The sequence below is a fragment of the Fistularia commersonii genome, chromosome 3 (assembly GCF_037954325.1).
Source record: "Fistularia commersonii isolate RoL2024-O1a breed Wild chromosome 3, RoL_Fcom_v1.0, whole genome shotgun sequence".
Classification (NCBI taxonomy): domain Eukaryota; kingdom Metazoa; phylum Chordata; class Actinopteri; order Syngnathiformes; family Fistulariidae; genus Fistularia; species Fistularia commersonii.
The window spans coordinates 22811934-22839645 of NC_141286.1; the positions used below are offsets into that span (position 1 = coordinate 22811934).

The window sequence follows — 27712 nt, forward strand, 5'->3', positions numbered from 1 at the left end:
GCGTACGTGCATGTGTGCGTACGTACGTGCGTGCGTGCCCGTATGTGTGTGTTCAATTAGCAGTCACAGTTCCCTGAAAATGTTTGTTTTCTTGCTCTGATCTTCTGGTGAATTGAGTCAGCATTTGCCTTTGTGTGTGTGTGTATGCGTGTGTGTGCGTGCGTGTGCGTGCGTGTGAGTGTGAGAGACGCGGTGATGATTAGGGGGTGGGGGATTCCAGGAGTCTTGCACGAGGCAGCAGACAGATTGAAGGAGACTTGAATCCGAACTCGTTGGCGAAGTGCAGAAGGCGATTCTCCTTCCAGCGCCGGCCTCCATTCCTCCGCCTCATGCTTTTGGCTCCAGGCACCCCGATCCGACCCCCTCCCCGCTCCTCCACCCCCCTGGATTTCAGGCCGAGGGCTGACATCAAAACTTGGATGGGAGAAGCGGGTGGGAGGGGTGATTCAGAGAATGCTTGTCATGCCGAAATTTATGTTTGGGGTCTTCCAGATCCTCTTCGGCGGTGTTTTGTTAGCTCGATGGTTCGTGACCTTCCTCCCCGGCGGCGGTTCCACGGGAACGCCGAGTTTTTCGATGTCTCTCGTCTGAGGTCCTGCCGCAAATCCGTGTTTTCCGTCGCTCCGGGTGACGGCGGGGTGGGAGGATGCGGAGGGATCGCCGGCCTGAGGCTTCCTGTTATACAGCCGACGATGAAAACAAACATCGACGATGTCACAACACGCGGGCCGCGTGCTCGCCGCCGCGCTTGCAGTGAGGCGTTTTCGTCATCCCGTCACACCACTTCCCGTCATACCACTTCTTACAAGTACACAAGAAGAGTACCTGCAAATAAAAGTACTTGGGTTGGGTTTCACTGAAGTATTTTTACGCGGGAGTACACTCCCCGTCATCTCTGGATCCACACGGCCTCTGCCGCCTTCTCAAGAGAGCCTCATTAATAAAGTGGTAGTATGTGTGTGTGTGTGTGTGTGTGTGTGTGTGTGTGTGTGTGTGTGTGTGTGTGTGTGTGTGTGTGTGTGTGTGTGTGTGTGTGTGTGTGTGTGTGTGAGCGCTCCATCTGTGCAGAGTGTCTCTTGCGGAGAGGGTGGCAGCAAACCCCCCGGTGGGAAAACTCAACAGGGAATGTTTTCCATCCCTAAGATGGTCAGATTTGTGTGTGTGTGTGTGTGTGTGTGTGTGTGTGTGTGTGTGTGTGGAGGGTGGGCACTGACTTGCTGTAAATCACACACACGGAGGGGAGATAAGTGGGCGGTGGGATCTGGCCTGCACGGATGGCCCGAGCCAGAAATACTATCCGCCGTAAATAAATCGCTGTCGGCGCGGCGGGAACGGCCAAACAACCTCAGCGGCTAATTTCATATTTTTCATCATCATAATGTGAGAACACCTTGGGAGTCACGTCCAAGCAACGCCGCGCCAATATGGATTTGGTTTTATCTCTTTAAAACTTTTATCCATTTTCTTTGACGAAACATTTTTTCGTCTCCTCTGAGATTCATCACGTCATCATTCATCTGTTAGCTCCCTCGCGCTAGCCAGGCACGCTAGCCACCATTAGCCCCAGACTCTCATTCAGTAATCAGACAGGAATGTAGCGGGCTATAATTCCAAATAACCCCCATTAGTGAGTTAAGGGCGATGTAATAAAAGGATTACAAGCGCAGTAAAAGCGTGACCCCCCCCCCCCCCCCCCCCCAAAAAAAAAACATACTGTTATAGCAACGCAATAGCAATAGCGCGGGGCTGGATTGTGAAGCGGATCTTTTTATTTCGACACGAATCTGTCAACACACACGGATACCGACGTCTGCCTCGGCGAGGCTCGTGACCGCCGTGAGTCACATGTCCGGAAAATCAAGTGAACGTGAGGGAGATTAGCTGCTCGAAAACCGGCGACGGCCGCCCGCTGTCAGACTTCCCAACGGCGCGCTCAGTAGAGAGCATCGCGCGCTGGGTGGTTTTTATCTCCTCCCTCCGTCTGCAGTGAGAATGATGCGGTTTGCGGATGAGGAAGAGTTCAGGCCTTTTCCCCGGCGGTGTTTTTTTTTTTGTTATTGCGCAAATATGTCACGGGTGGGTTAAAAAATAGCTGATGCTGCAGAAGACATTGATTCAACCTTGACCCGACCTTGACCTCTCCTGCAGCTTGTTTCCTGTGACCGAGCGCGGACTGTCCGACTCTTCCTGTAGCACCAGACGCCCCTGGTTAGCACCTAGCATGGCGGCTCAGTAACTGGATTACTGTGTGAATGCATGTGTGGTCCCTGAATGCTTTCTAGTGTGAGGCGCTTCGAAAAGTAGCGAGGTGTGAAAGCGCTTTTTATATACATGTATATATATTTATATCCACGTCTATATTATTTATGTAATTGTTGCTCGCGGACCAAACCAAGAAGATGAGGTGGTCAGAACCTATCTTTTCCTCCAGCATCCAGATCCTCCTCCTTGTTTTGTCATTCACTTCCGTTAGCGCCCTGCTAAAGCTAAGCCTCGGGTTCAGGCTAAGGCTAAGGCTAAGGCTCGAGTTCAGGCTAAGTTTAAGTTTATGTCTAAGTCTAAATCTAAATCTAAATCTAAGGCTAAGTCTAAGTCTAAATCTAAGTCTAAGGCTATGGCTAAGGCTAAGACTAATGCTAGCACTCGGTCTCAAGCTAAGGCTAAGGCTAGGGGTCAGCCCTGGACTATGACTGAAGCTCAGGCACAGAGTCAGGCTTACGCTGAGGCTAAGGCTACGGCTACGGCTACGGCTACGGGTAAGTCTAAGGCTAAGGCTAAGACTAATGCTAGCACTTGGTCTCAAGCTAAGGCTAAGGGTCAGCCTTGGACTATGACTGAAGCTCAGGCACAGAGTCAGGCTAAGGCTAAGGCTAAGGCTACAGCTATTGCTCAGGCTCAGGCTCGGGTTGGGGCTCGGGCCCGCGCGCGGGCTCAAGCTAACGACTGAGGCACAGGGTTAGGCTCAGGCCAAGGCTAAGACTTAGGCTAAGGCTAAGGCTAATCCCAAGGCTCAGGCTCAGGCTTTGGCTCAAGCCAAGACTCAGTGTCAGGCAATGGATAAGGCTAAGGCTAAAGTTTAGGCTCAGGTTTGGGTTAAGGCTAAGCCTTCGTCCAAGGCTTGTGCTCAGGCTGAGACTAAAGGTTCGGCCAGAGCAAAGACTAATACTGCGACTCCGACGCCGATGCACCCTTTTTGAATCGGGGTGGTTTCAAGGTCGGCGAGCGATCCGGAGGAAACCGGCTGCTAAACTCCTCATCTTCACTTCTTCACCCTGAGACTTATAGGTCAAAGGTCAATCGGTCCACGATCCTCTGGCTTTTTCTGGAAGAGGAAATAATTTCCTCCTTTTTTTTCTCGGAGGTGATACGGGATTCCTGAGAGCCGTTACGCGGTCACGGTTCTCGACTCCGCCCGGCGCGTCTGCGGTCACGCGGGGAGATAGAAGTCCGTCATTGGACCCGCGACCAGAAAAGCAACGGCCTGCGAAAAAAACCTCCCGAAGCAAATCACAAGCGAGAGAAGGAGAGAGAGAGCGAGAGATCCATTCCTGCTGCAGCTCATTTTCATGAAATATTTCACATGAATATTGGCAGCCGTTGTGCTGCAAGAGACAAAAGGAAATGAACCGCGGCGGCCGGAGCCAAAGACAACACACAGTGTGAGAAAGTCTTGCTATAGTTCCAGCCCGCTGCACAGCCAGAGACCAGCCCGATCTACGCTGTTAAAAAAAAAAACCCTCTGAATCCGCGGAGGGCATTAATTGGCGAGGTGGACGGACGTCTTCTGACAGGAAGGGTTATTATCACCAGATAACCGCTAGCCCCGCGGTGGCGAACGTGGCGCGAAAATAGTTTGGCGGGCCTCTCGTCCTCTGCGACTGGGTTTTCAGATCAGCCATTTTAGGCCAGAGGAGTAAACATTTCCTAAAATGAAACCCACGCAGACGCTAGGAAGGAAGGAAGATGAGCCGGGGAACGGGGGGGGGGGGGGGAGTGGGACACCGGGGAGGGGTTACTGTAAGTGACGTGTCTGCAAACGTAGCGGCGACACAGCCTCGCCGCTCTGAACTCGCCGCCGTTTGGGAGGAAGAAGAGAGAAGAGGCCGGTGCTTTTGTGTTCCCTCGTCGGAGCTTCGTATTCACGTGACGTGATTGGAAAAAAAAAAAACCTCCTCCGCGGTTATTAGCAAACTATTACTGAATCACATTAGCTGTTAGCATGAAACTGTTAGCGCTATTGTTACTTTCCCTTTCTACTTCAACCGGTCGAGGCAGAAGGCCGCCAGCGCGATCTGCCCGAGGTTTTTCCGCACCCAAATTACAGATTCTGTGTAGAAAACCGCCAGGCAGCAGCGTCAATCGATTAAAATTCAGCCGTTCTTTGACTTACAAGTTGAATTGTTTCCGTGAACGAGCTTGTAAGTCGATTTGTAAGTCAAAATTAATCTGTAATTTCCCAATTAATATGATTTGAAATTGATCCATTGAGTGGTTTTTAAATGAGGATAAATTAACTGTACAGATAAGAAATCATTTATTTAAAAAAAAAAAAACACTTCTTTTCGCTACGAGCGTTTTCAAAAAGGATCCGCGGAAGACGGAGAAAATGCGTCGAGAGGTCCAGGTTAAGGGAAACTGCCTGAGCAGCCGGAGAGGGAAAGCTTGGCGTGCTAATATTAGCAGGCGCTACCGAGGCTAACAGGCTAACAGGCCACAAAGTGATGTCCCTGAATGCACCACCAGCCTTTCCAACCAGAGGGTGCGGCACAAATCGTACCAGCGCGCTACGTTCGAATACACTTTGTACGTCTTTTTCTTTCGTAAACCCAACGAAGTAGCGAAGCAGCCTCGGCGACACGATGACGATGAGCCGATGAGGAAGGCGCCGCTTCTGTCAGGCCGATGAAATCCCATGATCTGAAAGCTAAAGCTAATGAGGTGCGTTAGCAGAGATGTGTCAGCCTCTTACACGTCCACGTTTGGGCGGACGGATTTTTCTAGATCGACGTGCGAACGATATGATCGGTCCGTTGAAGTCACGTGATCAAACAGCGGTTTAAAGATACCACAAGTGATACGGAACGGTTTCCGGCTCATTTCCGAGGTCACGGTCGAGGTCACGCTTTGAGCAAAGCGAAATTCGATCGCTTTCCAAAACGTCCAGCGTCGGTATCCAGGCAACAGGGAGCCGCAAGTCCGCGAGTACGAATAAAAAGTTGATTTCGGGATGGGTAGTGAAGTCGGACCGGGGCCACGACCGGGATCTGGCGGCGACGGAGAGGCCTCGTGGAGCGGGCGGACGTCCAGCCGGAGAAGCCAGCGGAGCGAGGAGAGTCAGAGAGTTAGATCCTCATCCCCTCCACCTGAGGAGGATAGATGAAGAGAGAGGTCAGATGGTCGTCTGTACTCACGGTGAGACAAGGAAAAGGAGAACCTATTGACCTTTTGACAGGTGCGAATCTCCAGCCATGATTTTTCATGTTGCGAAATCCCCCCCCCCCCCCCCCTCATCCCGGGGGGAGTTTGCTTTACGACGCGTCTGAGAAACCGAATGAAGCGGAAATATGAAATATACGCTGTCCGTCCAGGGCCGGGCCGACCCGCGGGGCGGAGCGGCAGACGCGAAAGCGCAACGTGTGAAAACTATCACTTCGACTGACGAAATTCCTCCCGGCGCACAGAGCGGGCTTTGTGAACCCGGGCGTGTTAAAAACCCGAGCGCCCCCGGCCGCCCAATCAAACACTTTGGAGATTCACCTCTCGCTCGCGCACACACACGTGCACTGGAAATCCCATTAAATTCAACTATAGCGTCAACGAGCAACGAAAACCGGGTTAGCATTAAACCAGAAGTGCAAAAAAAAGCAGCAGGTGTGGATATGATACATAAATCAGCAGGACGTGCACGGTATATTATGTCATTTTTTTACAAATGATTGACAGGTGGGGTGCTGCAAACATAAACAGGTAAGATTATTGATCACCAATAATGACAGCATTAATAAACAGCATAAATATGAATAAAAGAGACAATGGAAAAATAGCAAAAGATGGATGGATATCTGCATTAAATGCAGCGGACTAGAGGCAGGAACTGTGATTTAAAAGTTACACTTTCTAAAAAAAGCAGTGGAAATAATAGAATAGAATACATGACGACCATTTGGAGCATTTGTTATTTCCGCTTTATAACACAGTATTGTGTAATTCAGGATGTTAGATCACTTTTTGGGGTGAACAGGTGGGCTGTTAAAAAGTTTGCACAAATACCTCACGGTATTTTTTTATTTTTGCCAAAAAAAAAAAAAAACATAAACACCACACACACACACACACACACACACACACACACACACACACACACCAAACTCTCCCCTTTCCCGCTCCTTCATCAGTCCAGAGCAGCAGCAACTAAACGCACTATTCCTTTGTGTGTGTGTGTGTGTGTGTGTGTGTGTGTGTGTGCGCGCAATGTTTGTATCGCGAGAGCAGAGGAGGGAGCCGGGGGTGAATTTTGGGGAAAGTTGAGAGCGGAGGAGGGAGAGAGAAAGAGAGAGAAAGAGAGAGAGAGGGTTTTACAATTGTCATCCTCTGGAATGCATCAGCTCTGACTTTACTTTTTTTTAAGTTCTGCGCAAAAAAATCAACAGTCCGCTCGATGCGCGCGTCCGAGAGGATGCGCGTCTATTTATAGCCGCTTATCGAGAGCTTTGCGCCACTTTTTTTTCCTCCTTTTTTTCTTTTGGAAAAGGGGAAAAAAAAACGTCCCCTCTCTCCTCCTCTCCTCTCCTCCGCAGTTGTTTTTTTTTTCTACCCCTTCTTCTTCTTCTTCTTCTTCTCCTCCTCCTCCTCCTCCAGCGGTACCTGCGGACTCCTCCGGGCTGCGGGATCTCTTCTGTGCGGGAGCGGAGGTGAGGACGCGCCTCCTGCGCAACATTTTTGCACATGATCTCCGCGGAGCCTCGGCGGCGGACGCTTTTCACCCACTCCCGTTCTCCCTTCTTTGTTTTGCAGCTCACTGCCTGCAGAGGAGCCGGGACTTTTTAACTTTTTTTAAAAAATTTTTAACCCCCCCCCCCTCCCTCCCTTCATATTTTTTATTTATCTCATTCCTTTTTTTTTTTTTTATTTTTATTTTTTTATTTTTGGATATGCCGAGCGGAGGGCGGCTGCTGCAGCTGGCCCTGGTGGCCCTGGTGGCCCTGCATGGAGCCGGAGCCGCGGAGGTGGCGGACGCCGGGGACGGCGAACCGGCCGCCAAGCCCGGCGACCCCCGAGCCAGCAGGGCCAAGAGGAGGGGCGGGACGGACGTGCTCAGAGGGTAACGTAACCGGTCCCGCAACATTTTGCACCCCATCCCCTTTTCCACGGTGCGTCACATGCATTTGCAGAACCATCTCCAGCAGGTGTCTTGTTCTTTTCAAGTTCAAGTTCTCCAGTGTGTGTCTGTGTGTGTGTGTGGGTGTGCGTGGGTTTTGCGAGGAGGGAAGGGGGAGGGGGGGGGGGGGGTCCAGAGAATACTTGTGCGTGTTCCTAGACCCGCGGGTGAGTCCGATCCGTGATGGGAAGTCTCTCGGAGCAAAGTTTAGTAATTAAATACTGGCAGGAATATCGCATTCCTGCTGCCTGCAATAATAAATTACATTCAGACAATGGAGGCCATTGGTCGTGTGTGGCTGTGGCAGAGAGAGAGAGAGAGAGAGAGAGAGAGGGAAGAGAGGGAGGTAGAGAGGGAGGGAGAGAGGGAAGAGAGGGAGGGAAGGAGACAGAGAGGAGAGAGACTAACAACCTAATCCTCTTTCTGGCCAAAAACACCACACCCCAGTTGTGGATAAATCACATCTGCAGCTGTACACAGTGGGTCACTGCTGGAGAAGGTTTGTGTGTGTGGGTCGTGCACGTACGTACGTACCGTGCACGTGCCTGTGTGTGTGAAACAAAAAGAACCCGGGCCAGAGAGGGAGAGAAAAGAATAAGGATTTAGAGATAGAGGGGCCTGCAGCTGATGAAGGTCGGGGTCGGCCTCGGGGAGTTTGGATGTCTGGGGGAGCGCGTTTCGGAGGCAGGAAGCGCACACGGGGCCGCGCGACCCCTGACCCCCGCTGACCTCTTGCGGGGTTCACTCACACCTCGGCCGGGCCCCGGGGGCCCGCAGGTGGCTCAGACGCACCCCTTCTTTCAGACAAAGCTTGGTTCCCTTCGTGTTGAGAACCTCATTTCCGCGCGATAACCGGCGTTTTCTGCCTCCACAACATTTTATTCCCCTTTTTTTTTAATTCTAATGATGATTTACACCCCGGCTGCCTCCACCCGACATTGACTTATTACCCCGCATATTAGGAATTCTTTTTTGGGCATGAGTGACGTTTTGAGTGATATGTGTGTGTGTGTGTGTGTGTGTGTGTGTGTGTGTGATTAGGCTGAAATATTGCTGCTGTTATTTTTTTTTTTCCATTTTAAAGTTGGGCCCGGTCATATGTCAGTACATAGTGAATATTGTCTCTGTGGTATTTTATTGTGTATTTTTTTTATATACAATGATGAAGCTGTTTCAGCCCATGCAGATATCGATCATTGCCTTGTAAACCTCTTTTGATCGCTCTTTTACTGCTGACGTTATTTCACTCACGTTATTCCTAATCCAGTAAATATTTAGCTGATTTCCAAACAGTTTTCGTGGAGCAAATTCACTGAGTTGCTTAAAAAAAGAAGAAAAAAGAAAACACTGGATGAATAATAGGAAATAAATTAAAAAAAAAGGAATCCGGGGGAAAAAAAACAGGAATTTGCAAAAACGTCATCCATTTTTGATTCATGTTTTTTTTTTTTTTTTTTTTTTTGCATTTATTTATTATTTAACTTAAAAAAAAAATCCATTTAGATCTTTTTAAAATTATTTATTACCATTTAAAATAAATAAATAAATAAATGACTTAAATAATTAAATAAATGAATTAATTCATGGGAGACATTTGAACTTTTGAATAAAAGCGTATTTGAACTTCATCAAGCTCTGCTCCGGACACGCTCTTGCATTTGGCGTTAGAGTTGATATTGTGAGATTTGCACCACCACCACCATCACCACTAACCCCCCCCCCCCCCCTCCTCCCCCCGACATGAAAATGAGTTTGCGACGGTTGAATTCTCCTGTCCTCTCACCAGACTAAACCACATGTTGGAAAATATTATTCTTCCTGAGCCGTTCCCCGAGCGCAGCGCGGCACTCCCGCTGCCTGCGAGGCAGGTGTCTGAACGCGGGGTTCGCCCTCCGCGAGCGTCCGATGGCCGAGAGGCCTCCCCCAGGGGGGAGTTTTCGTCGTAAAATTAGCGGGGCCGAAACGCCGCCGACCGACCGCACTACCGTTTTTATCAAAAAAGGTGAATCTGATACGGCTCCGCTGTGAAACACCCGGGACACAAGGGGGCGCTCTTCATTCCTCACCTCTGCCTGGCTGACCTGCAGCTGACCTGCAACGGTTCACTGATCCCCTTTGAAAAAAGGAGGGGTGGCGGCGGCGGCAGAGGTGGCGGTGGGGATTTACCTCCAATTTTGCACTGGAATTTAGGTCGCAGAAGAAGAAGAGGGAAGCAATCATGAGAAACAACAGAAGCCTTTCCAAAGAAGTAAAAAAAAAAAAAAACCAGAAGACATTCAAAGAGCGCGGTTTGTTTTGGTTCCGCAAACTGGCAACGAAAAAAAAAAAATTTGAATCATTTATTTTTTATTTTCTTTTATTTTGTTACCAGTTTTGTTCCCCGGGGCGGGGTTGTCGACAACGTCTGAGATAAACTTCCTCGGGTGACGGCTCGCACCCAAATCGAGATTTTTTTTCGAATTCCCTGACGGCCGAATGCTGTGTGTCCGCAGGCCCAACGTGTGCGGGTCGAGGAACAACGCCTACTGCTGCCCGGGCTGGAAGACGCTGACCGGGGGGAACCAGTGCATCGTCCGTGAGTGTTCTCCAGATTATTCTGTGAAAAAAAAAAAAAAGGGAAATAATAGAGAACTGTAATTTGAGCGCCGTCGTGAAGGCGCAGCTCGCTCGATTTTTCCCCCCGGTTCAGAGAGTTTGCTTCGACTCCGGGGGTTGAGAGAAGCGACGGAACCGGAGCGAAATCCTGCCTGGGGCTGAAGGTTTCGGAGGCCGGTCGGAGGGCCGCAGCTCGCCGCTCTGCTCGGCTCATTAGACGCCTCAGCGGCACGAGATGATACCTTTTGTATAAACAGCGATAAAAATATCCCGGGTCTGTTTGCTCGGAAAAAGGAGCCGCCTCGGCTAATGTGCAGCACCGGGCCCTCCACACACACACACACACACACACACACACGGGTAATTCGTTCACCTGGCAAAGTCGAATATGGTCCGTCGACTCGTCTTTCACGAAATTTCTAGAAGAGAGAAAAGCAAAAGCAAAGAAAAAAATAATAATAATTTTTTTTTTTTTTTTTTTTTAATCGAGAAACGCTTTTCCACTTTCTCGGGTGATTAGCGGCTATCATGACCTCCGAAGAGTGGAAATCGGTCCTTAATTCCGGTTCGCTTGCGCCGGACTCCTGGCGGCGGTTTCTTCTCCTTTATTCCGCTTTCTGTTCTGTCTCTCGCTCACGTCTCTGTTTTTTTTCAGCAGGAAGGTCTGCGAGGGCTGCAGACTCGTGTGATTGCTGTCTGGCCGGCCGGCCGGCCGGCTGGCAAGCTGCCTGTCACGGCTCTAATGACATTGTTTAGCAGTGGGGTTCGGCGGGGAGGGGAGGAGGTAGGGGTCAGTGGCCGGACTTTACCTGACGGGAGCCGGGGCCCGGGGGCCCGTGCCAGCAGCCGTTCTGTGGGAAAGGGAAGCGCTGAGCGAAAACAGCCAACCTCACACACACTGGTACACGATTATAGCAACAGAGTCCGAGGAGAAAATAGCCCCGCGCCGTTGCCAAGCGCGGCTTCTATAACGATGACTGATGAAAGGTCAATTCGGCCATATTTGCGTTTTTTTCTCTAGCGTCGCCGTTCTAAATTTTTCCCCCTTCACCAGCATAACGCGAGCTGCTCTTCGGGTGAATGTTGGTTTTTTTTTTTTCTGTTAAACGTGGTGTCCCTCTTCGCAGCCATCTGCCGGAGCTCGTGCGGAGACGGCTTCTGCTCCAGACCAAACATGTGCACCTGCCCCAACGGCCAGGTCGCCCCGTCCTGTGGATCCAAGTCAGGTTGTGGAAAAGCACGTCCCTAACACACACACACACACACACACACACACACACACATAATACCCCTGGACCCACATCTTTTCTTGATGACTCATGTGTGAAAGTTTTATTTCAAATGTTATTGAGTCCAGTCCAGAAAAGGTTGCACGGACAAAAGTGTATGCATCAAATAAACAATTAAAATATGTTCAGACCAGAAAAAAAATAATCGAATTAATCGGGTAATCAATCTGAATCAATCACATCAAATGTACATGAGCTTAAACCAGGGAATTTTTAATTCCTGGATTTGAACCCTGATGTGTGGTTGGATGTTGACTCATATTAGCATTAGTGCTATCTTTCACAGCAGAGCTAAAACTAGCCATTAGCGACCTGCATGCTAGCTCCAACATGCTAAGCATTGAGATGCTAACGGAGGGTGCAGGTGCACCTGTGATACACAAACTCCCTCACCATGTAAAGAACAGCATTTCTGTTCATATTTTCATCTGAAAGTGTCTTATATTTAGATTCGATTCAACCAGGGTTGTCTTATCTGTAACGCTAATCACAATATGCTTCGGTGAAATCTGTCCCCCTGGGACTAGCGCACAGAGAAACGTTCCACAGTGCAAATTAAAGTGTGATTAAAATGCAATAATTTTCTTAATGATTTACTTTTCTGTGAATTATTAATCAAAATAAACAAGTTCCAGTCCCAGCTCTAATGCAGACCGAACCTGTCTCGCTTCATTGACCAACAAATACTGCATCTTTGTTTTTTCTTCATCTTCTAATGAGCTCTAACGAAGAACGCTCAGATGGAAAGCCAAACTAATTGCTGTAAACGTCCCAAGAAATGTAGCAAACCGATATGTGTTGCAATCACGTCCTCGCAAAATAGCGTACAATCCGGCAGGGTTGTCGTGTGTGTGTGTGTGTGTGTGTGTGTGTGTGTGTGTGTGTGTTGGAAAAGGTCCACAGTAAACATCTCCTCCATGTAGCCGTCTTGCTACTTTCATCACCTCTACCCGATGTGCTCATCTGTTAGCACGCCCGTAAATTTACAGGGAATTATATTTGCCTTTGGAGCAGCATATGGTCTCCATCGCGTTTTGTTGACGTTGTAAATCTAATCCCGAGGAGATGCTCGTCGTCCGTTGTTTAACCTTACGTCTGCGTTTTGTGTTTTTGCGTCCCTCCGCAGTCCAGCACTGTAATATCCGCTGTATGAACGGTGGCTCCTGCGCCGAGGACCACTGCCTCTGTCAGAAAGGCTACGTTGGAAACCACTGCGGCCAACGTGAGTGTCACCCGAACTCCTCGCCGGGACTCTCCACCGACGCTAATATCTTGCATTTTGTTGAGTTTTTGCCCGTGCAGGTACCCCAGAGTCACTGTTTGGAAAGAGTTTGCACCTCCAGCCCGTCAAATATGGCCTTTCATTGTTATGATCTCCCCCCCCCCCCCCCCCCCCCCCTCCAACCAGCCCATCTCCAGCACAAATCAAAAACAAACTCATACCAGCCCATGCTTCATTATCCCAAACCGGATTTAATAATTGCATAATTTGATTTTTTAATACCATTAGATTCAGAGAAATGTAATTGCTTGGGAACATTGCAATGTTATCAGACGTCCCAGCTTGGCTACCCCGTTAGCCTGTTAGCTTGCAAATGGTCTCCACTTATAGGTGTTGTACGCTACATTGCATTCACCCAAACACAAATGTACTCACACACCGATGGTGGCAAAGCTGCCGTGCAAGGTGCGAACGGTTTGCCTGTTAGCTTTTGAATGGTCCCCGACTTATGGAGCACTTGCATTTTCAGATAGCATTCGCCCACTCACACACGCACATGGATGGCGGCAGAGCTATCATGCAAGGTGCTAACCGTTAGCCTGTTAGCTTGTGAATGGCCTTAACTAGTGCTTTTTCACCTTGCTGTTTCAAAGGATGTTACACTAGATAGCATTGACCCATTCACATATGCACACACACACACACACACACACACACACACACACACACACACACACACACACACAAACATTCCACAAACATTCATGGGCCATTGAGAAACCTTGAGTTTGATCATCTTTCCAGTGAAATAAACATCGACTAATCATTTTTGATCATAATTCCAACTATCTTCACGGCGTCATCGCCGACACTGTCACTTTAGCATTGAGTGAATAATGCTAACAGAGTTTTGCATTCATTTCATATTCCATCCATGTCTAGACGAACTGAATTAAAGAATGGGATACGGTTGACTGAGAAATGTAAAAGGGTGAAATTAAGTAATCTTAAGCTGTGAAAGGGCTGGTGCGGTTTGGAGGGAGCTCCCCCTCACAATGTAGTTTGGGTTTCACTCCAACCGACAAGCCATCACTAACCAGAAATCCAAGGGGGGGGACAAGAAACACAAACTGGGTTCTCCAACAGATCCCCGACTCTGGTTCTGCTCGGGAAGGACGAGTTTACACGGCTAAAAGTGTCTGCCTTGCTTGTTTAAACGCGTTTTTTACATTTGTGTGCACGGATTTTCTCCCTGAAAATACGTATCGTAATAGTGCGTTGTTTTTTTTGTTGCTAAACGTCATCGGCGCTAGCTAGCTAGCCCCTCGTTAGCATCGCCGACGGATAAAACGTGACCTTCTCTGTCCTCCCCTCCTTGCAGCGGTGTGTGAAAATGGCTGCCTGAACGGAGGTAGATGCGTGGCTCCCAACAGATGCGTCTGCACCTACGGTTTCACCGGCGCTCAGTGCGAGAGAGGTAAGTAGCAGCATGCACGCCCACGCCCACGCCCACCACCACCACCACCACCACCACAAGCCAATCCGCCACTCGCTCGCCGTCGGATCGGTTTTCACAAAGCCGCCGCTGGATGTTGAATGGCGGTCCTGCTCAGTAACGCCACCGGTACGTGCGGTTTGTTGTGGAACCTCCGTACGAGACCAAAAAAAAAAAAACGAGCTCGGGAACGACCATTATTTTCCACATCTGCTCTGGAAACCAGGCCCCGGAATGTAAGGTCTTTGTAAATGTGCGCTGTTTGTTAACCGAAGACCTCCCAACCTCCTGCGGTTGCTCTCAGGCACATGTGAGCCGAGGCTCCAAAGTACACAAGCACACGCAAACTGGGGAAAGACTGCGTTGTGTTTTTCTTCCGGTCCAATGTGCGTGTACGTTGGTGTGTGTGTGTGTGTGTGTGTGTGTATTTGTGTTTATGCTGCGGCTCTGCTACTAATGACCTGTAGATGTCAAAGTGGAGACCCTCTAAAGCTAATATTTGGACTGTGAGCAAAGTTGGTCATTAGCGTGGTTTCTTAATGAGGCTGGATGTTTCGCGGCCGGTCAGAATGTTCTGGCTCTGCGTCGCGTTTTCAACCCGACCCCGCAACTAATGACACAGCGTCCGGTCGTCCGACGGGGAGCTGCCGAGCTTATCTGCTGCAGGATGTGTCCCTGCTTGTCTGGACCCCGGGCTTCGGGACGTTTCCCGTGGAAACTCGGTCGGGGGGTTTGGTCGGATGCGTCAATGTCCGACGGAGAAAACGCCCCTCTTCCACGCTCACCTCTTCCTGTTTATGAACTTCCTCAGGGTTTCTCTCCGCCGGCCGTTGAACCCCTTCGGATCCATCGCAAATGGGTTCCGCCTAAAAATCAAATGAATGGTTCCCTCACCCAGAAGCTTCTCTGAGGGTATTTCACAAATATGATATACAGTATACCCTTGTTTTTCGCGGGGGTTACGTTCCAAAAAGAACCCGTGATAGGCAAAATCCGTGAAGTAGAAACCTTTTTTTTTTTTTTTTACAATTATTATACAATTAAATACTCTATTATACATTGAAAAGAAAGAACAAACCATTTTACAGGCTCAATCATTTGTTTCACAAATAAAAGTAATGTACTTTGGAAACTTTTTTTTTCAACAAATAACTTCTGTACTGTACTGTCAAATAATGATTTTAATCATCAATGTGAACAGAAGGCTTCAAATTGCAGAGATTAGCACCGCACACCGCAACCATATTGCTGCTGCGAAACTTATCGCTGCCGTCGTCTTTTTGTTTTTTTCTTCCTTCTTCGTTCTATGGAACGAACGGAAGATTCATTAATTCCGTAATGCCGACCTACAGCCCCATAGCTTTTACCTTCCCTTAGCATGTCCAGAAGTTTAACTTTATCTGCGATAGATAGCATCTTCCGCTGCCTTTCGGGCCCTGCCGCAGGTGCTTTTGTCGGTCCGGAGCGTTTTGTCAACATTATGGGTTTTAGAGAAACTCGAAATTGCGAGAGAATTTGCACGTACGTAATGTAAATTTGGCAAGCTGTTTTACGTACGTGTACATATTAAACTGCAACGTTATTGACGCACAGGTAGAGAAGAAGCGGAGTGACTTTTCAGCCAATCAGAATGCAGAACACAACGCACGATGCAAATTCGTGAAGTTGCGAAACCGTGAAAAGTAAACCGCGTTATAGCGAGGGATCACTGTCTTATTTTTCGGGGTTTTAGGTTGAGGAAACCTTTGGCTAATGGCTAATGGTCTCCACTTTTGGGGGGGTGGTTCAATGTCTTGCCCGAGGACACTTCTGCCTGCCGACAAGCAGGAATCCAACCGCCAACCTCCTGTTTTAAGGGGACGCCCGCCCTCCCAACTGAGCTGCAGCGGCCATAGTTTGTTTGTACTGGCACTTGGGAGGGTTATGCAAATCGTTGTGTTGTTTCAAGGAAGAGAAATACCTTCTCTGACTCCGTTGTTAACCCCCGAACCCGGTTCCCGCTGGCTCCTCTCTCCTGCTCGGCTCCCCGAGCCAAACCTGCACCTGGACATCAGGTCCATCTCCACCATCGGATTAAAACGGTCCCGTCGGACGATTGACCCGAGTTCTCCCTCCCTTCGCTCCCCCCCCCCCCCGCTCGCCGAACCAAATTAGAACCGGGCTCTTTGGTTTGGAACACTCGGGGTTTCTGAAGAGGGCCGTAGTTCCTGCGGTCAAAATCCGGAGTTCTCGTGGAGAACCAGGACCAAAATCCTGGGAGAACTGTTACTTCCAAAGAAATGATTGCTCCAACAAAAGGAACCATTGGGATGGCCTCTTTGAAAGTTCTCTCAGGAACAAATGGTTCTGGTTTGAAACTTGTATGTGTGTGTGTGTGTGTGTGTGTGTGTGGCCAAGAATCCTCTATACCAGATTTGGATCGGGTCATTTCTCAGCGCTGCGGTGACACCAAACAAAATCTGGAGGGCGGGATAACGGTTCACTTCAGCGGGCAGCGACGCGGAACATCTGCCGGCTTCTGCTCCTTCAATTGAGGAATGCGCAGCGTCTATCTGTCTTGTGTCAGCGTCCATTCAATCACTTCGGATAATTGTGATCGGAAAAAATGAGCCGCGTGGAGATGAGATCCAGCCCGGCCGCGTTCTCTTCTTAAAATCCCGCGGAAATTTACCGCTGTATTCTTTTATTTTACCGATTCCTCCGAAGAGCTGTTCAGAAATGACAACCAACGCATCATCGGCATCTCCTCGTTCTTCTTCCGATCACTTTGCGGTTTGGAACGCAGATCTGACGGGAATTCTGAAACAAGTTCCCGCGCTTTCGAAGCGCGAATCACTGGTTAGCATTCACCCGTTCACTCTTACACCGATGGCAAAGCGCTAACCATACGTAAGGGAGCAACTTGGGGTTCACTTGTATGTGCAGACAGGAGGAGCCGGGGATCGAACCACCGACTTTTTGGATTGGAGAGAACACCGCGCTCTAACTGTTGATGCATCGCCGCTGCTGGTCCGCTGCTGGCCCGCTGCTGGCCCGCTGCTGGCCCACTGCTGGCCTGCCGCTGGTCCGCTGCTGGCCCACTGCTGGCCCGCTGCTGGCCCGCTGCTGGCCTGCTGCTGGCCTGCTGCTGGTCCGCTGCTGGCCCACTGCTGGCCCACTGCTGGCCCGCTGCTGGCCTGCTGCTGGCCTGCTGCTGGCCTGGCGCTGGTCCGCCACTGGCCCACTGCTGGCCCACTGCTGGCCCACTGCTGGCCTGCTGCTGGCCTGCTGCTGGTCCGCTGCTGGCCCGCTGCTGGCCCGCTGCTGGCCCGCCGTCCCGGTACGTCAACGCGTCCCTCGCTGCTTCCAAATGCGATTTTAAGGCAGGGATCGCGAGGGCTCCTCTGCGCCGCTCGCTCGCTCTCCGCTCCGGCAATGAAACGGTGGTGTCGAGCGGAGGCGGGATGCCTCTGAGATCACCGGCGTTGGCAGCGAAGCCCTGGCCTGAAGTGTTGCAACACGTGAGGCGCAGTCAGCGAGTGAGTAGCCAGAAGATGACGGGGAAGTTGGTCAGTCAGATGGTGTCCCTGAACGCCTCACCGATTTTGCCTATCAGCTCTAGGCCAACGCAAACCTTTTGCAGAAAGATAACCAAGTGTGTGTTTTCTGTGCGTGCTCTTGTTGTTGCTCCACAGGGGACTGAGAAATCTGCCGCAGGAAAGCCCCACCCAGATATATGACCTCATAAAAATCTGGACAAAATCACCGCATCGGCCGTTATTGATAGATGCGTGTATATGTTCCATAACACGATGATGTGTTGACGTACGCGCTGGGAGACGTGCTGTCAAGGGGTTCATCCACCCGTAAATATATTCAGTTGTTTTCTATGTGATGGGAAAGTGAAATATCAGGCGGCCGCTGCCTAAAACTCAATTCCAGGTCAGACGGTTGCAGCGAGAGAACAACCAGGAAAGGAGAGAAAAGACTGGAGGCATTCTGGTCATCGCTCAAGTTGTTTTCATGCAGCGTACTGGCATTGATTTTTTTTTTTTTTCCCTTTTACGCCCACTATCTAACCAGCGTGACTAGTATTAGGAGCGCGATCCGTGTCTCGGCCGGAGCGGATTTCCCCCCACCTCCTCCCGGCAGAAGCTTGCTTCCCGGCCAAAGTGACGGTCCGAGCCCACCCGTCGCAGCGGTGCCTCTCGGATGTGAGCGGGAGGGACGTTAGCATCTCCGCTGCGCATCGAACCCCCCTCTTCTTTCGTTTCGGTGACCCGCTTTCTCACCGGAGGATTCCCCGACACCGTCTCCTACGGTGCCACAAAAGCAAAATCAGCATCGAGAAGAGCGCCCTCCCGTATTTTGTACGGTTCATGCTAGCAAACGTTAGCATAGATGATTGGCCGACGCCCAATGTTTCAGTATCCTTATCGGCGCTTGACCTGAAAAAGTGCTTCGACGCATTCGCAGAGGCTGGAAATGTGCTTTACAAATCGAGCAAAGGGCGTCGGGGTGCAACGGTATGCTTGCTAGAAGGATGCTGTGAGAAGTGGCGGTCGTGGGCTGGTGTGGGGTTGCGGGTGAAGGAAGGGTGGAAAAGGTGGACGCGGTATTTTTCTGTGTGTACAAACATTTTGGAGCCAATCCAGGAAACTCTCCTGACCCACTTCCTGACTGGCTGGTTCACGCCGAGGCTGTTGCGCAGAAACCCGAGGTCCTTGAGGAAGCCCTGGGCCTTTTCTATTGTGTTCCAAAAGCAACCGGACCCTAGGCAGACTGGAAAACCAGAACAAAAAAAAAAAAAAAAACCCCGACTTCCCTCCTCCAGATAAAAGATGCACATGTTGACGAAAAATGGGGCGGCGGAGCTGAAAACAAAAGCGAAGAAAAAAAAATAAATAAAAGGTGCGACATATTTTGCACGTTTTGGTCCGACTTGAGATCATCGCTGGCTAGACTGCAGATGAGGGGTTGGGACACTGGCTTGGATTCCTTCTATGTCTGTGTGTGTGTGTGTGTGTGTGTGTGTGTGTGAACACGTGCGATTGCTCCCAGATGTACAGGACATGGGTGGATCCCCCAGCTGTACACAGTTCACAGGGAGACGGTGAGATGACGGATGAAATGACACCGCTCTCACCCTCCAGCTGTCAGCCTCTCCCCGTTTACCTCAGCTGACTGCTCCGCCGCTGCACTTGCATCCACTCCAAGAAGTACTCCTACTTTTTGCGAGCGTACCGCATCGCTCTTATACCCAGGTGTTACGCAAAAGCGGATTTCAAATGGCGTCCCGACAGTAATAATACCTTAATCTGATAAAAAAAAAAAAAAAAAAAAAAAAAGAAACGCACAATCGATAATTCTTTGCACAGACTCAGCTTTTACTGGCACACTCTTAAAAACTTTCCATAACTATAATCGCTTTTCCTATACGCAGTACTGTCTTCTGCTCAGGCACTTACTGTAATATATACCGCCAGTAGAAAGACAAAGTACCTGGATGTGGACACGGGTTGATTTTATTTCTTGTCGTGGCAACCGGACTTGAATTTCTTCACTTGAAGACGTTTCAGCCCTCGTCCGAGAGGCTTCTTCAGTTCTGATGTAGTTTCTGAACGTACCTGCCGGGGTTTTCGGGCGATCTAGGCGATGGTGGCTTGTTGCGTTAGTAGAAGAGGTGATCGGCAGAAACTAGGTCCAAGGGGGTTGTTATGCTAACGGGGGTGTCGACTGGTCCACCACCAGATCCAGCCTGCGGTAACTTCCGCGTTAGCCTCAGTTCGTGCGATCCAACGGGTTTTCACATTCCGATCCAGGTAATCCCGCAAAAGTTGCTCCTTCGTCCCCAACGAACGACACCCCCATTAGCATAAAACCCCCCTCGGACCAAGTTTCTGACCATCACCTCTTCTCTTAACACAACAAGCCACCATCACCGAGATCGCCCCAAACCCCGGCAGTTCTATTTGAGAACTCCCCACTGGTCCCTTGAACAGATGAGGGTCTTCAAGCGAAGAAAGTCAAGTCCAGTTGCAAAGACAAGAAGATTTCGACAAGAATTCTCCGTGACCTGGATGACTGAGAACCTCCGCAGACCGTTATTTTTCAAAGTATTTGCAATACAAAGTAATGGGTACACTTGCTACCACAAATACCAGTTGTAGTTCATATATCTGCCTTAAAAATGGACTCAACCTTCTTTTAAAGATAAAAAACAACAACTCATGTATTACAGTGTTTGGGCTTGTCATATCTTTGAATCCTGCACAAGTATTACAAGTATTTTTTTAATTTCATTTTTAGAGTTTTATTTCGATTCTTCTCTATTCTGTGAGCAGGAGCTGCTCTCAACAAAAAGCAATTTCCCCCTCGGGGATCAATAAATAAAACTCATTCTGATATTACAGCCCGAATACTCGCATTGACCCAGTTTTATAGTGACGCATCAAAAATACTTTGCACCCAAAAATGTAAGCAGGATGAAATTCTGATCGCGTACTTTTGATTTTGAAGTACCCCGTCGTCCGGGGAAGACCGATCGAAACGTCCGATACGGAGTAAAACTACTCGAGTACTCTCCGGGCGGAGGAAGTACGCGATTTTTGAAGGAGTGCAGACGAAAAAGTGAATTCATAAAAGTGTCCAGGCGGGCTGGAGGGCGGGAGGGCGGTAGGGAGGGAGGGAAGGGAAGGGAAGGGAAGGGAAGGGAAGGGGAGATGACCCAGTTCTGTTTCACACAGCGCCGGTGCCAGAGGCGGAGGGAGCGCGGAGGCTGCGGCGCACGTGACGGCTCCGGGCCGGGCCCCGGTCCACACGGGAAACGCACAATGTCTCGTTTGTTTGAAACAACTGCGCCGTTGGAACCGCTCTGCCTCTTTCCTCTCGCTGTCTGTTGTCTGCTGCGAAATGTGGAAATGATTTTTGCCTTTGGCTCGACTCCAGGTTCTCTTCGTATTTATTTATTTATTTTTTTAGCGAAAAGGAGAGAGAGATTAGACCATCACCATCTTTCACCTGATAAGATTCTGTGATTTTTTTTTATTTTATTTTTTATTTTTTTTAATTCTGCAGGGAGTTTGCAGCTAAGGAGTGGTGTTTGGAGAGGGGGATGAAGGGTGGGGATTGATGCATGCAAGCAGCTGGAGGAAGGGGAATGAGGTTTAAACAAGCCTGAAGTGGAGGAGAGATGAAAAAAAAACAAAGAAAAAAAAAAAAAAAATGAGCTCGTTTTTATTATAAGCCATCAAGTTTTATTTCTAGATTGCTGTAGCTGGTGTGGAAATCACCGCGCTCCGCAGCTCCGCCCGGATCCAGCCGGGTCCGAGGAGTGACGACCTATTCCCCATGTTTCGCGCGTTGGAAATCCCGCGCTTCAGTTAAATATCGCTTCAAAAAAAAAAACTTAATTCCTATAATTAAAGATCTGATTATCGTTCAATATCTGCACCGGGCTTTTTATTGTCTGGGTGCTCTCACTCGCTCGCTATTTCTTTTCCACAGCCACCCACACAACTTTAAAACATTTTCCAGACCCCTTCCTTAGTGTGCAGACACACACACTTACACACACATGCACGCACGCACACCGACACACACCTGAGAGCCAGACTGATTAAAATGCCTGGAACAGACGGCGCATTCTTTCGCGAAGCGTTCGAGAGTCGTAGGAGGCTCTCGCGAAAAAAAAAAAAAAAAAAAAAAAAAAAAAAAAAAAATCCGGGGGGGACGGGACCCGTAAACATATACAGGTGCAGCGATTTAACCCTCCTTCCACCCGCCTCCACCTGCAGACTACCGCACCGGGCCGTGCTTCGCCTCCGTGAACAACCAGATGTGCCAGGGACAGCTGACGGGCATCGTGTGCACGAAAACCCTGTGCTGCGCCACCGTGGGCCGGGCGTGGGGTCACCCCTGCGAGATGTGCCCGGCCCAGCCTCACCCCTGCCGCAGAGGGTTCATCCCCAACCACCGCACCGGCGCCTGCCAAGGTAAAGTCTATCGCTCCCCCCCTTCTCCACCTCCACGCTTTTAACTCATTCCGTCTCCACCCTCGCTCCTCTCCGTCTGTCATCCCCTCGTCGCTGCCCGCCATCCCCTGTCCAGAGGATTAGCTCTAATTGGGTTAAATTGGGGTGGGTGGCAGTGCCTCCCACGTGCGTATGGAATGCCCGCAGACGCCCGCTGCGGCGGGCCTGTCAGAGCCGGTAACACGGGTCAGCGGCGGTGCCACGTGGGAGAGCTTATTTCTGGTTAAAACATCCCACTGCCTGCCTGCTCCAGACCCAACAACATCAGAACCTCGGCGGGGGGAACGCAAACCGGAGCCAGAACCCGGGAAGGGGGTGCGGGGCGCGGGGGCGGGGCGGGGGCGCCGGGTGCCGGGAGACGCGTCGGGTCACGGAGTCGTCCGGGGTTGTGGAGCGCCGGGAGTCTGCGGCGCGGTGACGTCAGCGGCGTTCAGCTTCAGGTCAGACGGGCGCCGACTTTTTCTTACGTCGGCCCCCGACGGCGAAGGCACCGCCGCCTCCCGGGGGAGACGCCCATCCAAGCGGGACACTCGCCGGCGACGAGATGACCTTCTCAGATGACCCCGCTCCCGCGTTCCTCCGTTAATCGCCCTATAGATTGTTCGCCGTGAACTACAACCACATGTTTGACGGAGGATCTCTCCTTCCCTTCCTCTCGCTCTATCTCCTCCGTGATTCACTTGGCTCGGCTTTCGCTCCTTCTGCAGGAGACATTCCTCTCTCTCTGTCTCTCTCTTTTCCATTGTCACTTGACTCTGGCGTCACTTTTTTTTTTTTTTTCTATCCGTTTTTCGCAGTATATCGTTTTGTTTCCCATCGCTGTGTTTGAAGGGTTTAAATAACAGGGAGGTTTTCTTGGTTTCCGCGATGCGATAAATCAGGAGGGAGTCGGATTGCGCGTCGCGCAGAGGCCAGGGGAGCACATCCTTTCTGCTCCGGTGGAAGAATAGATAGATATTTACGGTCAAAGGAGACGTATCATTTCTACTCTTCTCTCTGGAATACGTGCAGTTTTTAACTTCCCTGTCTGTACGACGCTTAATTCATGTCACGATTGAAAATTCAGTCATTCGTCAGCTGGACCGCATATCCTGCGCTCAGGGTCGCGGGGAGGCGTCATATAAAAAAAAAAACAAAAAAAAAAACTTAACTCTTCACCCCCCCATTCACGCCGCATACAGACATTCATTCATTCATTCACACACACATCATATGTCCTGTAGAGACACGACATCATTTACTTTCTCATTCATTCAACTGTTCACTCTCTCATTCTCACATAATATAGACTGCAGCCGTTCACCCACGCATTTGCATTATATAGAGAAATACAACCATTCACCCTCTCATGCACACAACATGGAGAAAAACTCAGCTATTCACCTCCTATTCATTCATGGACACACCGTTTGTCCGATAGCGACACGCAACCGCTCACTTTCTCATTCAAATGGAATTTAAAGACATGCAGCCGTTCATTCACACATTCACATGTTGGAAAGGGACATAGAAGTCTAAACCCTCTCATGCGAGCCTCCCTGGACATTCATTCATTCACACACACGTCGTGGAGAGATTACCATTCACTCTCATTCACAGGTCATATAGAAAATCTCAAGTGTTCACACTCTCATTCTCACATAATCTAGAGACTGCAGCCATTCACCTTCTCTTTCATATGTCGTATAGAGAAATAAAATTCACCCTCTCATTCACACTGCATATAGACATTCATTCATTCACGCATCAAATGTCCTATCGAGACACGAAACCCTTCATTCACAGAGAAAAACACCAACCTCTCCTTCATCATTTAGAAAACTTCAACCAGTCACTCCCTCATTTATACATCTGGGCAATTTAAAGTCTCAAATGAACGTCCTGCAAGAGGCGCGTCCAGGACTAATTATGACAACAAGGAGAAGAATTTCCTTCACATTTCCTCTGTAAAAGTTGAAGACGTGAATTTTACGTAGCCGCGACACCGTTTTTATACGACATTATATATTTGTATTTAGATATTTCAATGCATATAAAGACAAAGACGGTGGTTTACGCCGCAGACAGGCCGCATTTCTCCCCCCTGCAGGTCCGGCCTCGTGCAGATCCCAGTTTACTTTAACCCCTCTGTGTCATTTCTCCACGACGGGGAAGGAATCCATGTGTGTGTGTGTGTGTGAGTATTAATTGTGCGCTCCTTTGCACAGATGTGGACGAGTGCCAGGCCATCCCTGGCATCTGTCAGGGAGGGCGCTGCATCAACACAGTGGGCTCTTTCGAATGCAAGTGTCCCGCCGGGCACAAATTCAACGAGATCTCTCAGAAATGCGAAGGTAAGCCCCCCCTCGTCCCCCCTCGCCCCCCCGTCCCTCTCACCCCCACGGGGTTTACGGTTTAATTAACAACGCGAAAGTGGAGTAGAGAGCCACATCCGCCTGGTCGCTCGCCTTCGCTTGTGGTCGGCTGATTATGACTTTTGGTGGGGGGGGACCACACATACGGGGCCTTGGCCAGAACCCTAAAATACATTTAATTGAATTTAATTAAACCATAAGAGGGGCTTTTTTTTTTTTTTTTTTTTTCCTCCGCAACTTGATCCAAACCGATCTCACCGCTCGACGCCGGGACTCGAAAAAAAAAACGCAGACATTTATTTATTTATTTATTTTTATTTTTATTTATATTTCTTCGTTCGTTCGTTCTCTCTCTCACGGAGCTCATTGGTCAACGCCGTTTGCTCTTTTCAAAACATCGGGGCGGGCACGGATGGGTCTGGATCTCTGCCTCCGCCGTGTTGCCACCACATGGTCGCCAATCGTTCCTGGAAAAACCTGGAAAACAGATGACCCCTGTTTTTTTTTTTCCCCAGTCATAAAGAACATGGGACGCATTAAAAAACGAAGGGGGAAAAAAGAACAAAGCGTCCTTGAAGATCTTTTGTTGTTGGCAAAATTATTCCAGCTTTTTTTGTTACTTTTTTTTTTTTTTTTTTCAAATATTTTCACAGCTTCCCGAAACCGTCTCGCCGGTTTCCTTTTTCGAAGATCAGGAGCCGCTGAGAAAAACGAACAAATAAAAAAAAAAAAAAAAAAAAAAAAAAAAAAATTCTAATTCAAATAATCAGAGGGAATTAACGTCCTGGGGAAAAAAAAAAAAAAAAAGGGGGGGGGGTTCTTAAAAATCCTGGATTTGACGTTCGAGGATGAAAACGGAGAAAACCCTCCTAATCTTCTTCTCCGCTGCAGATCTGGACGAGTGTGCAAACATCCCGGGCCTGTGCGGCGTGGGCGAGTGCTCCAACACCGTCGGCAGCTACTTCTGCAAGTGCCCCCAGGGGTACTACACCTCCGCCGACGGGTCCAGGTGTATCGGTGAGACCCCCGGCCCGACTTCACCCCCAGACTTCTCCCCTCGCACCCCCTTTTGCCTCATTTTCACCCAAAAAAAAAAAAAAAGATAATGCCAATAATTTCAGGCACAAAAACAAGGCGACGCCTCTTTCTATCTCTTCTTTTCCACCCTGGATTTTCTCTGTGTGTGTGTGTGTGTGTGTGTGTGTGTGTGTGCGTGCGCCTGGCTCCGAGAGCAGAAAGAAATGAAATGTGTCCAAAGTTCCAGCTGGTAGAATTTAGGTCAGTAGTCACTTTGCTTGTTTCGAGTTCCACAACAATGAGTTATATTTTCTTTAGCCGAGGAAGGGGGTTGATGAGAAGAGCAGTCAGCTGCTCTTCTCTGTCGCGACCGCTCCCCGTCCCCTTTTTTTGTTTTTCGACTTTTGCGGCCGGCGGTGGGGAAGCGAAACGCACGCAGGTGTGTGGCGTATGACTGCGTGGATATTAGATCTAGAGTAAACACACACACACACGCACGCACGCATGTGCACACACAATTACTACGGAAACCCAGTAAAGCCTGCAAGTTCAGCTCGGTTTGACCCAAAACAGACCGGAGAGGAGGAATTTGGGTCAGAACGGTGCATTAGATGTGCACGTGCACATGCACGTGTGCGCACAAACACACACACACACACATAAACATATGCAAACACATGTTCGCTTCACTCCCCCAGGAGGATGTTTGTGAGGAAGGAATGTCTGAGTTTTTCACTCCAGAAAAACTCGAGTGAGTCTGTTTCCCATGTTTCCCTAAAGGACGGCCGGAACCCCCCCCTCACACACACACACACACACACACACACGAACACTGATTGCTTAATTACTGCAGCCTCTGTTTTACCATGTGACCATGGTGGCCTGGCTGGGGAACAACATAAACACACACACACACACTCACATATAAGTATATATAGTGTATATTTGTTGAAGTTCAGTTTATACTGTGAGCGAGCCTGAAAAGCAGGAAGTGATGACTATTGAAAGTGAGCTCTCCCGTCCGAGGGACGGAAATTCCAAAGCCGCAGCCGCCGCTCGTGACTTCAGTTTTGCCGTTTAGCACGCCGACGCCACGCCACGCCACGTCCCATCAGGTGCGGTGACTTCTCACCCTGCTTCTCTCCCCTCCCCCCCCTCCCCGACAGACGCCCGCGGCGGCTACTGCTACGCCAGCCTCCTGAACGGCCACTGCGCCAACCAAAAGTCGCAGCTGCTGACCAAAGTGCAGTGCTGCTGCGACAGCGGGCGCTGCTGGTCTGACGGCACCATGCCTGAGATGTGTCCCATCCGCGGAGCAGGTGGGGGGGTCGCTCTCGCCGCCACGTCGCAGGGGAAAAAAAACCCGGTTCTGACTCCTCTCCTCCCCTTCTTCTTTTCAGAGGAGTACCAGAAGCTGTGCGTCCAGATACCCGACGGAAACGGCGGGGGGTCGGTGCCCGTACGCGTCCCGGGAGGGCCCGACATCCCCACCATCTACTCGTTCCCGTATCCGGGTCAAACGGGGCACAGTCCGGGTCAGATTCCGATCCAGGTTCCGGCGCCGATCCCGGCCGGCCCCAGACCCTTCCCGGAGCCTGTGCCGCCTCCTTTTGGTGCGACGCTAACGGTTTTATCACACAAAGAAAGATCATGGCTGCAGTTTGTGGTTTATACACTGCTCAAAAAATAAAGGGAACACTAATGAATGGATGTGAATGAACGAAATATTCTGATTAAATACTTTATTCTTTGCATAGTTGAATGCGCTGACAACAAAATCACATAAAAATAATCAACGGGAAACAAATGTATGAACCCACGGAGGCCTGGATTTGGAGTCACACTCCAAATTAACCCTCTCAGGCTCAAATTAAGTTGTGGCGTAATTAGCTAAGTAGCATTTAGCTGTCGCAAATCTGCAACATCTGCCTGGAGAGGGTTAAAGGGGAAAAACAAACAACAGGTTAATCCAACTTTGATGTAATGTCCTTAAAACAAATCAAAATGAATCAGTGTTGCTTCCTAAGATGACAGTTTGATTTCACACAAGTGGGATTGACTTGGAGTTACATTTAAGTGTTCCCTTTATTCTTTTTTTTTTTTGGAGCATTATATTTCATTTAAATGTTCCCTCCAGATCCAGTGATCCAAACCCAGAACATCACCAACCTGTGCGCGGCGTATCGCAACCTCTGCATCAACGGCCGCTGCATCCCGCTGCCCGGCGCCAGCTATCGCTGCGAGTGCAACATGGGCTTCAAGCTGGACACGAGGGGGGAGTGTATCGGTGAGTGGCGGCGGCGGCGAAACGGCGAGCGTCGTCGGCGCTCGCAGCGTTTGACCAACTGTC

At 49.7% G+C, this 27712-nt stretch overlaps 1 protein-coding gene and 1 long non-coding RNA gene across 2 annotated transcripts in view; one reads left to right on the plus strand and one right to left on the minus strand.

Moving 5' to 3' along the window:
* The first annotated feature begins 6577 nt into the window (after positions 1-6577).
* Positions 6578-27712, plus strand: part of fbn1 (fibrillin 1) — a 63278-nt gene continuing 42143 nt past the window's right edge. Inside the window, exons 1-12 of the mRNA XM_086144222.1 lie at positions 6578-6911; positions 7015-7321; positions 9871-9953; positions 11101-11199; positions 12389-12484; positions 13866-13961; positions 21755-21952; positions 24199-24324; positions 25237-25362; positions 26529-26681; positions 26763-26975; positions 27500-27649. Coding sequence (XP_086000348.1) covers positions 7152-7321; positions 9871-9953; positions 11101-11199; positions 12389-12484; positions 13866-13961; positions 21755-21952; positions 24199-24324; positions 25237-25362; positions 26529-26681; positions 26763-26975; positions 27500-27649 — 1510 coding nt within the window. The 5' untranslated portion in view covers positions 6578-6911; positions 7015-7151. The remainder of the gene's footprint in view (positions 6912-7014; positions 7322-9870; positions 9954-11100; positions 11200-12388; positions 12485-13865; positions 13962-21754; positions 21953-24198; positions 24325-25236; positions 25363-26528; positions 26682-26762; positions 26976-27499; positions 27650-27712) is intronic.
* Positions 9865-10587, minus strand: LOC147235882 (uncharacterized). The gene is made up of 3 exons (XR_015105945.1): positions 10507-10587; positions 10347-10392; positions 9865-9974 (listed from the first exon to the last, which is right to left on the minus strand). It is a non-coding gene; the product is annotated as an uncharacterized LOC147235882 (long non-coding RNA).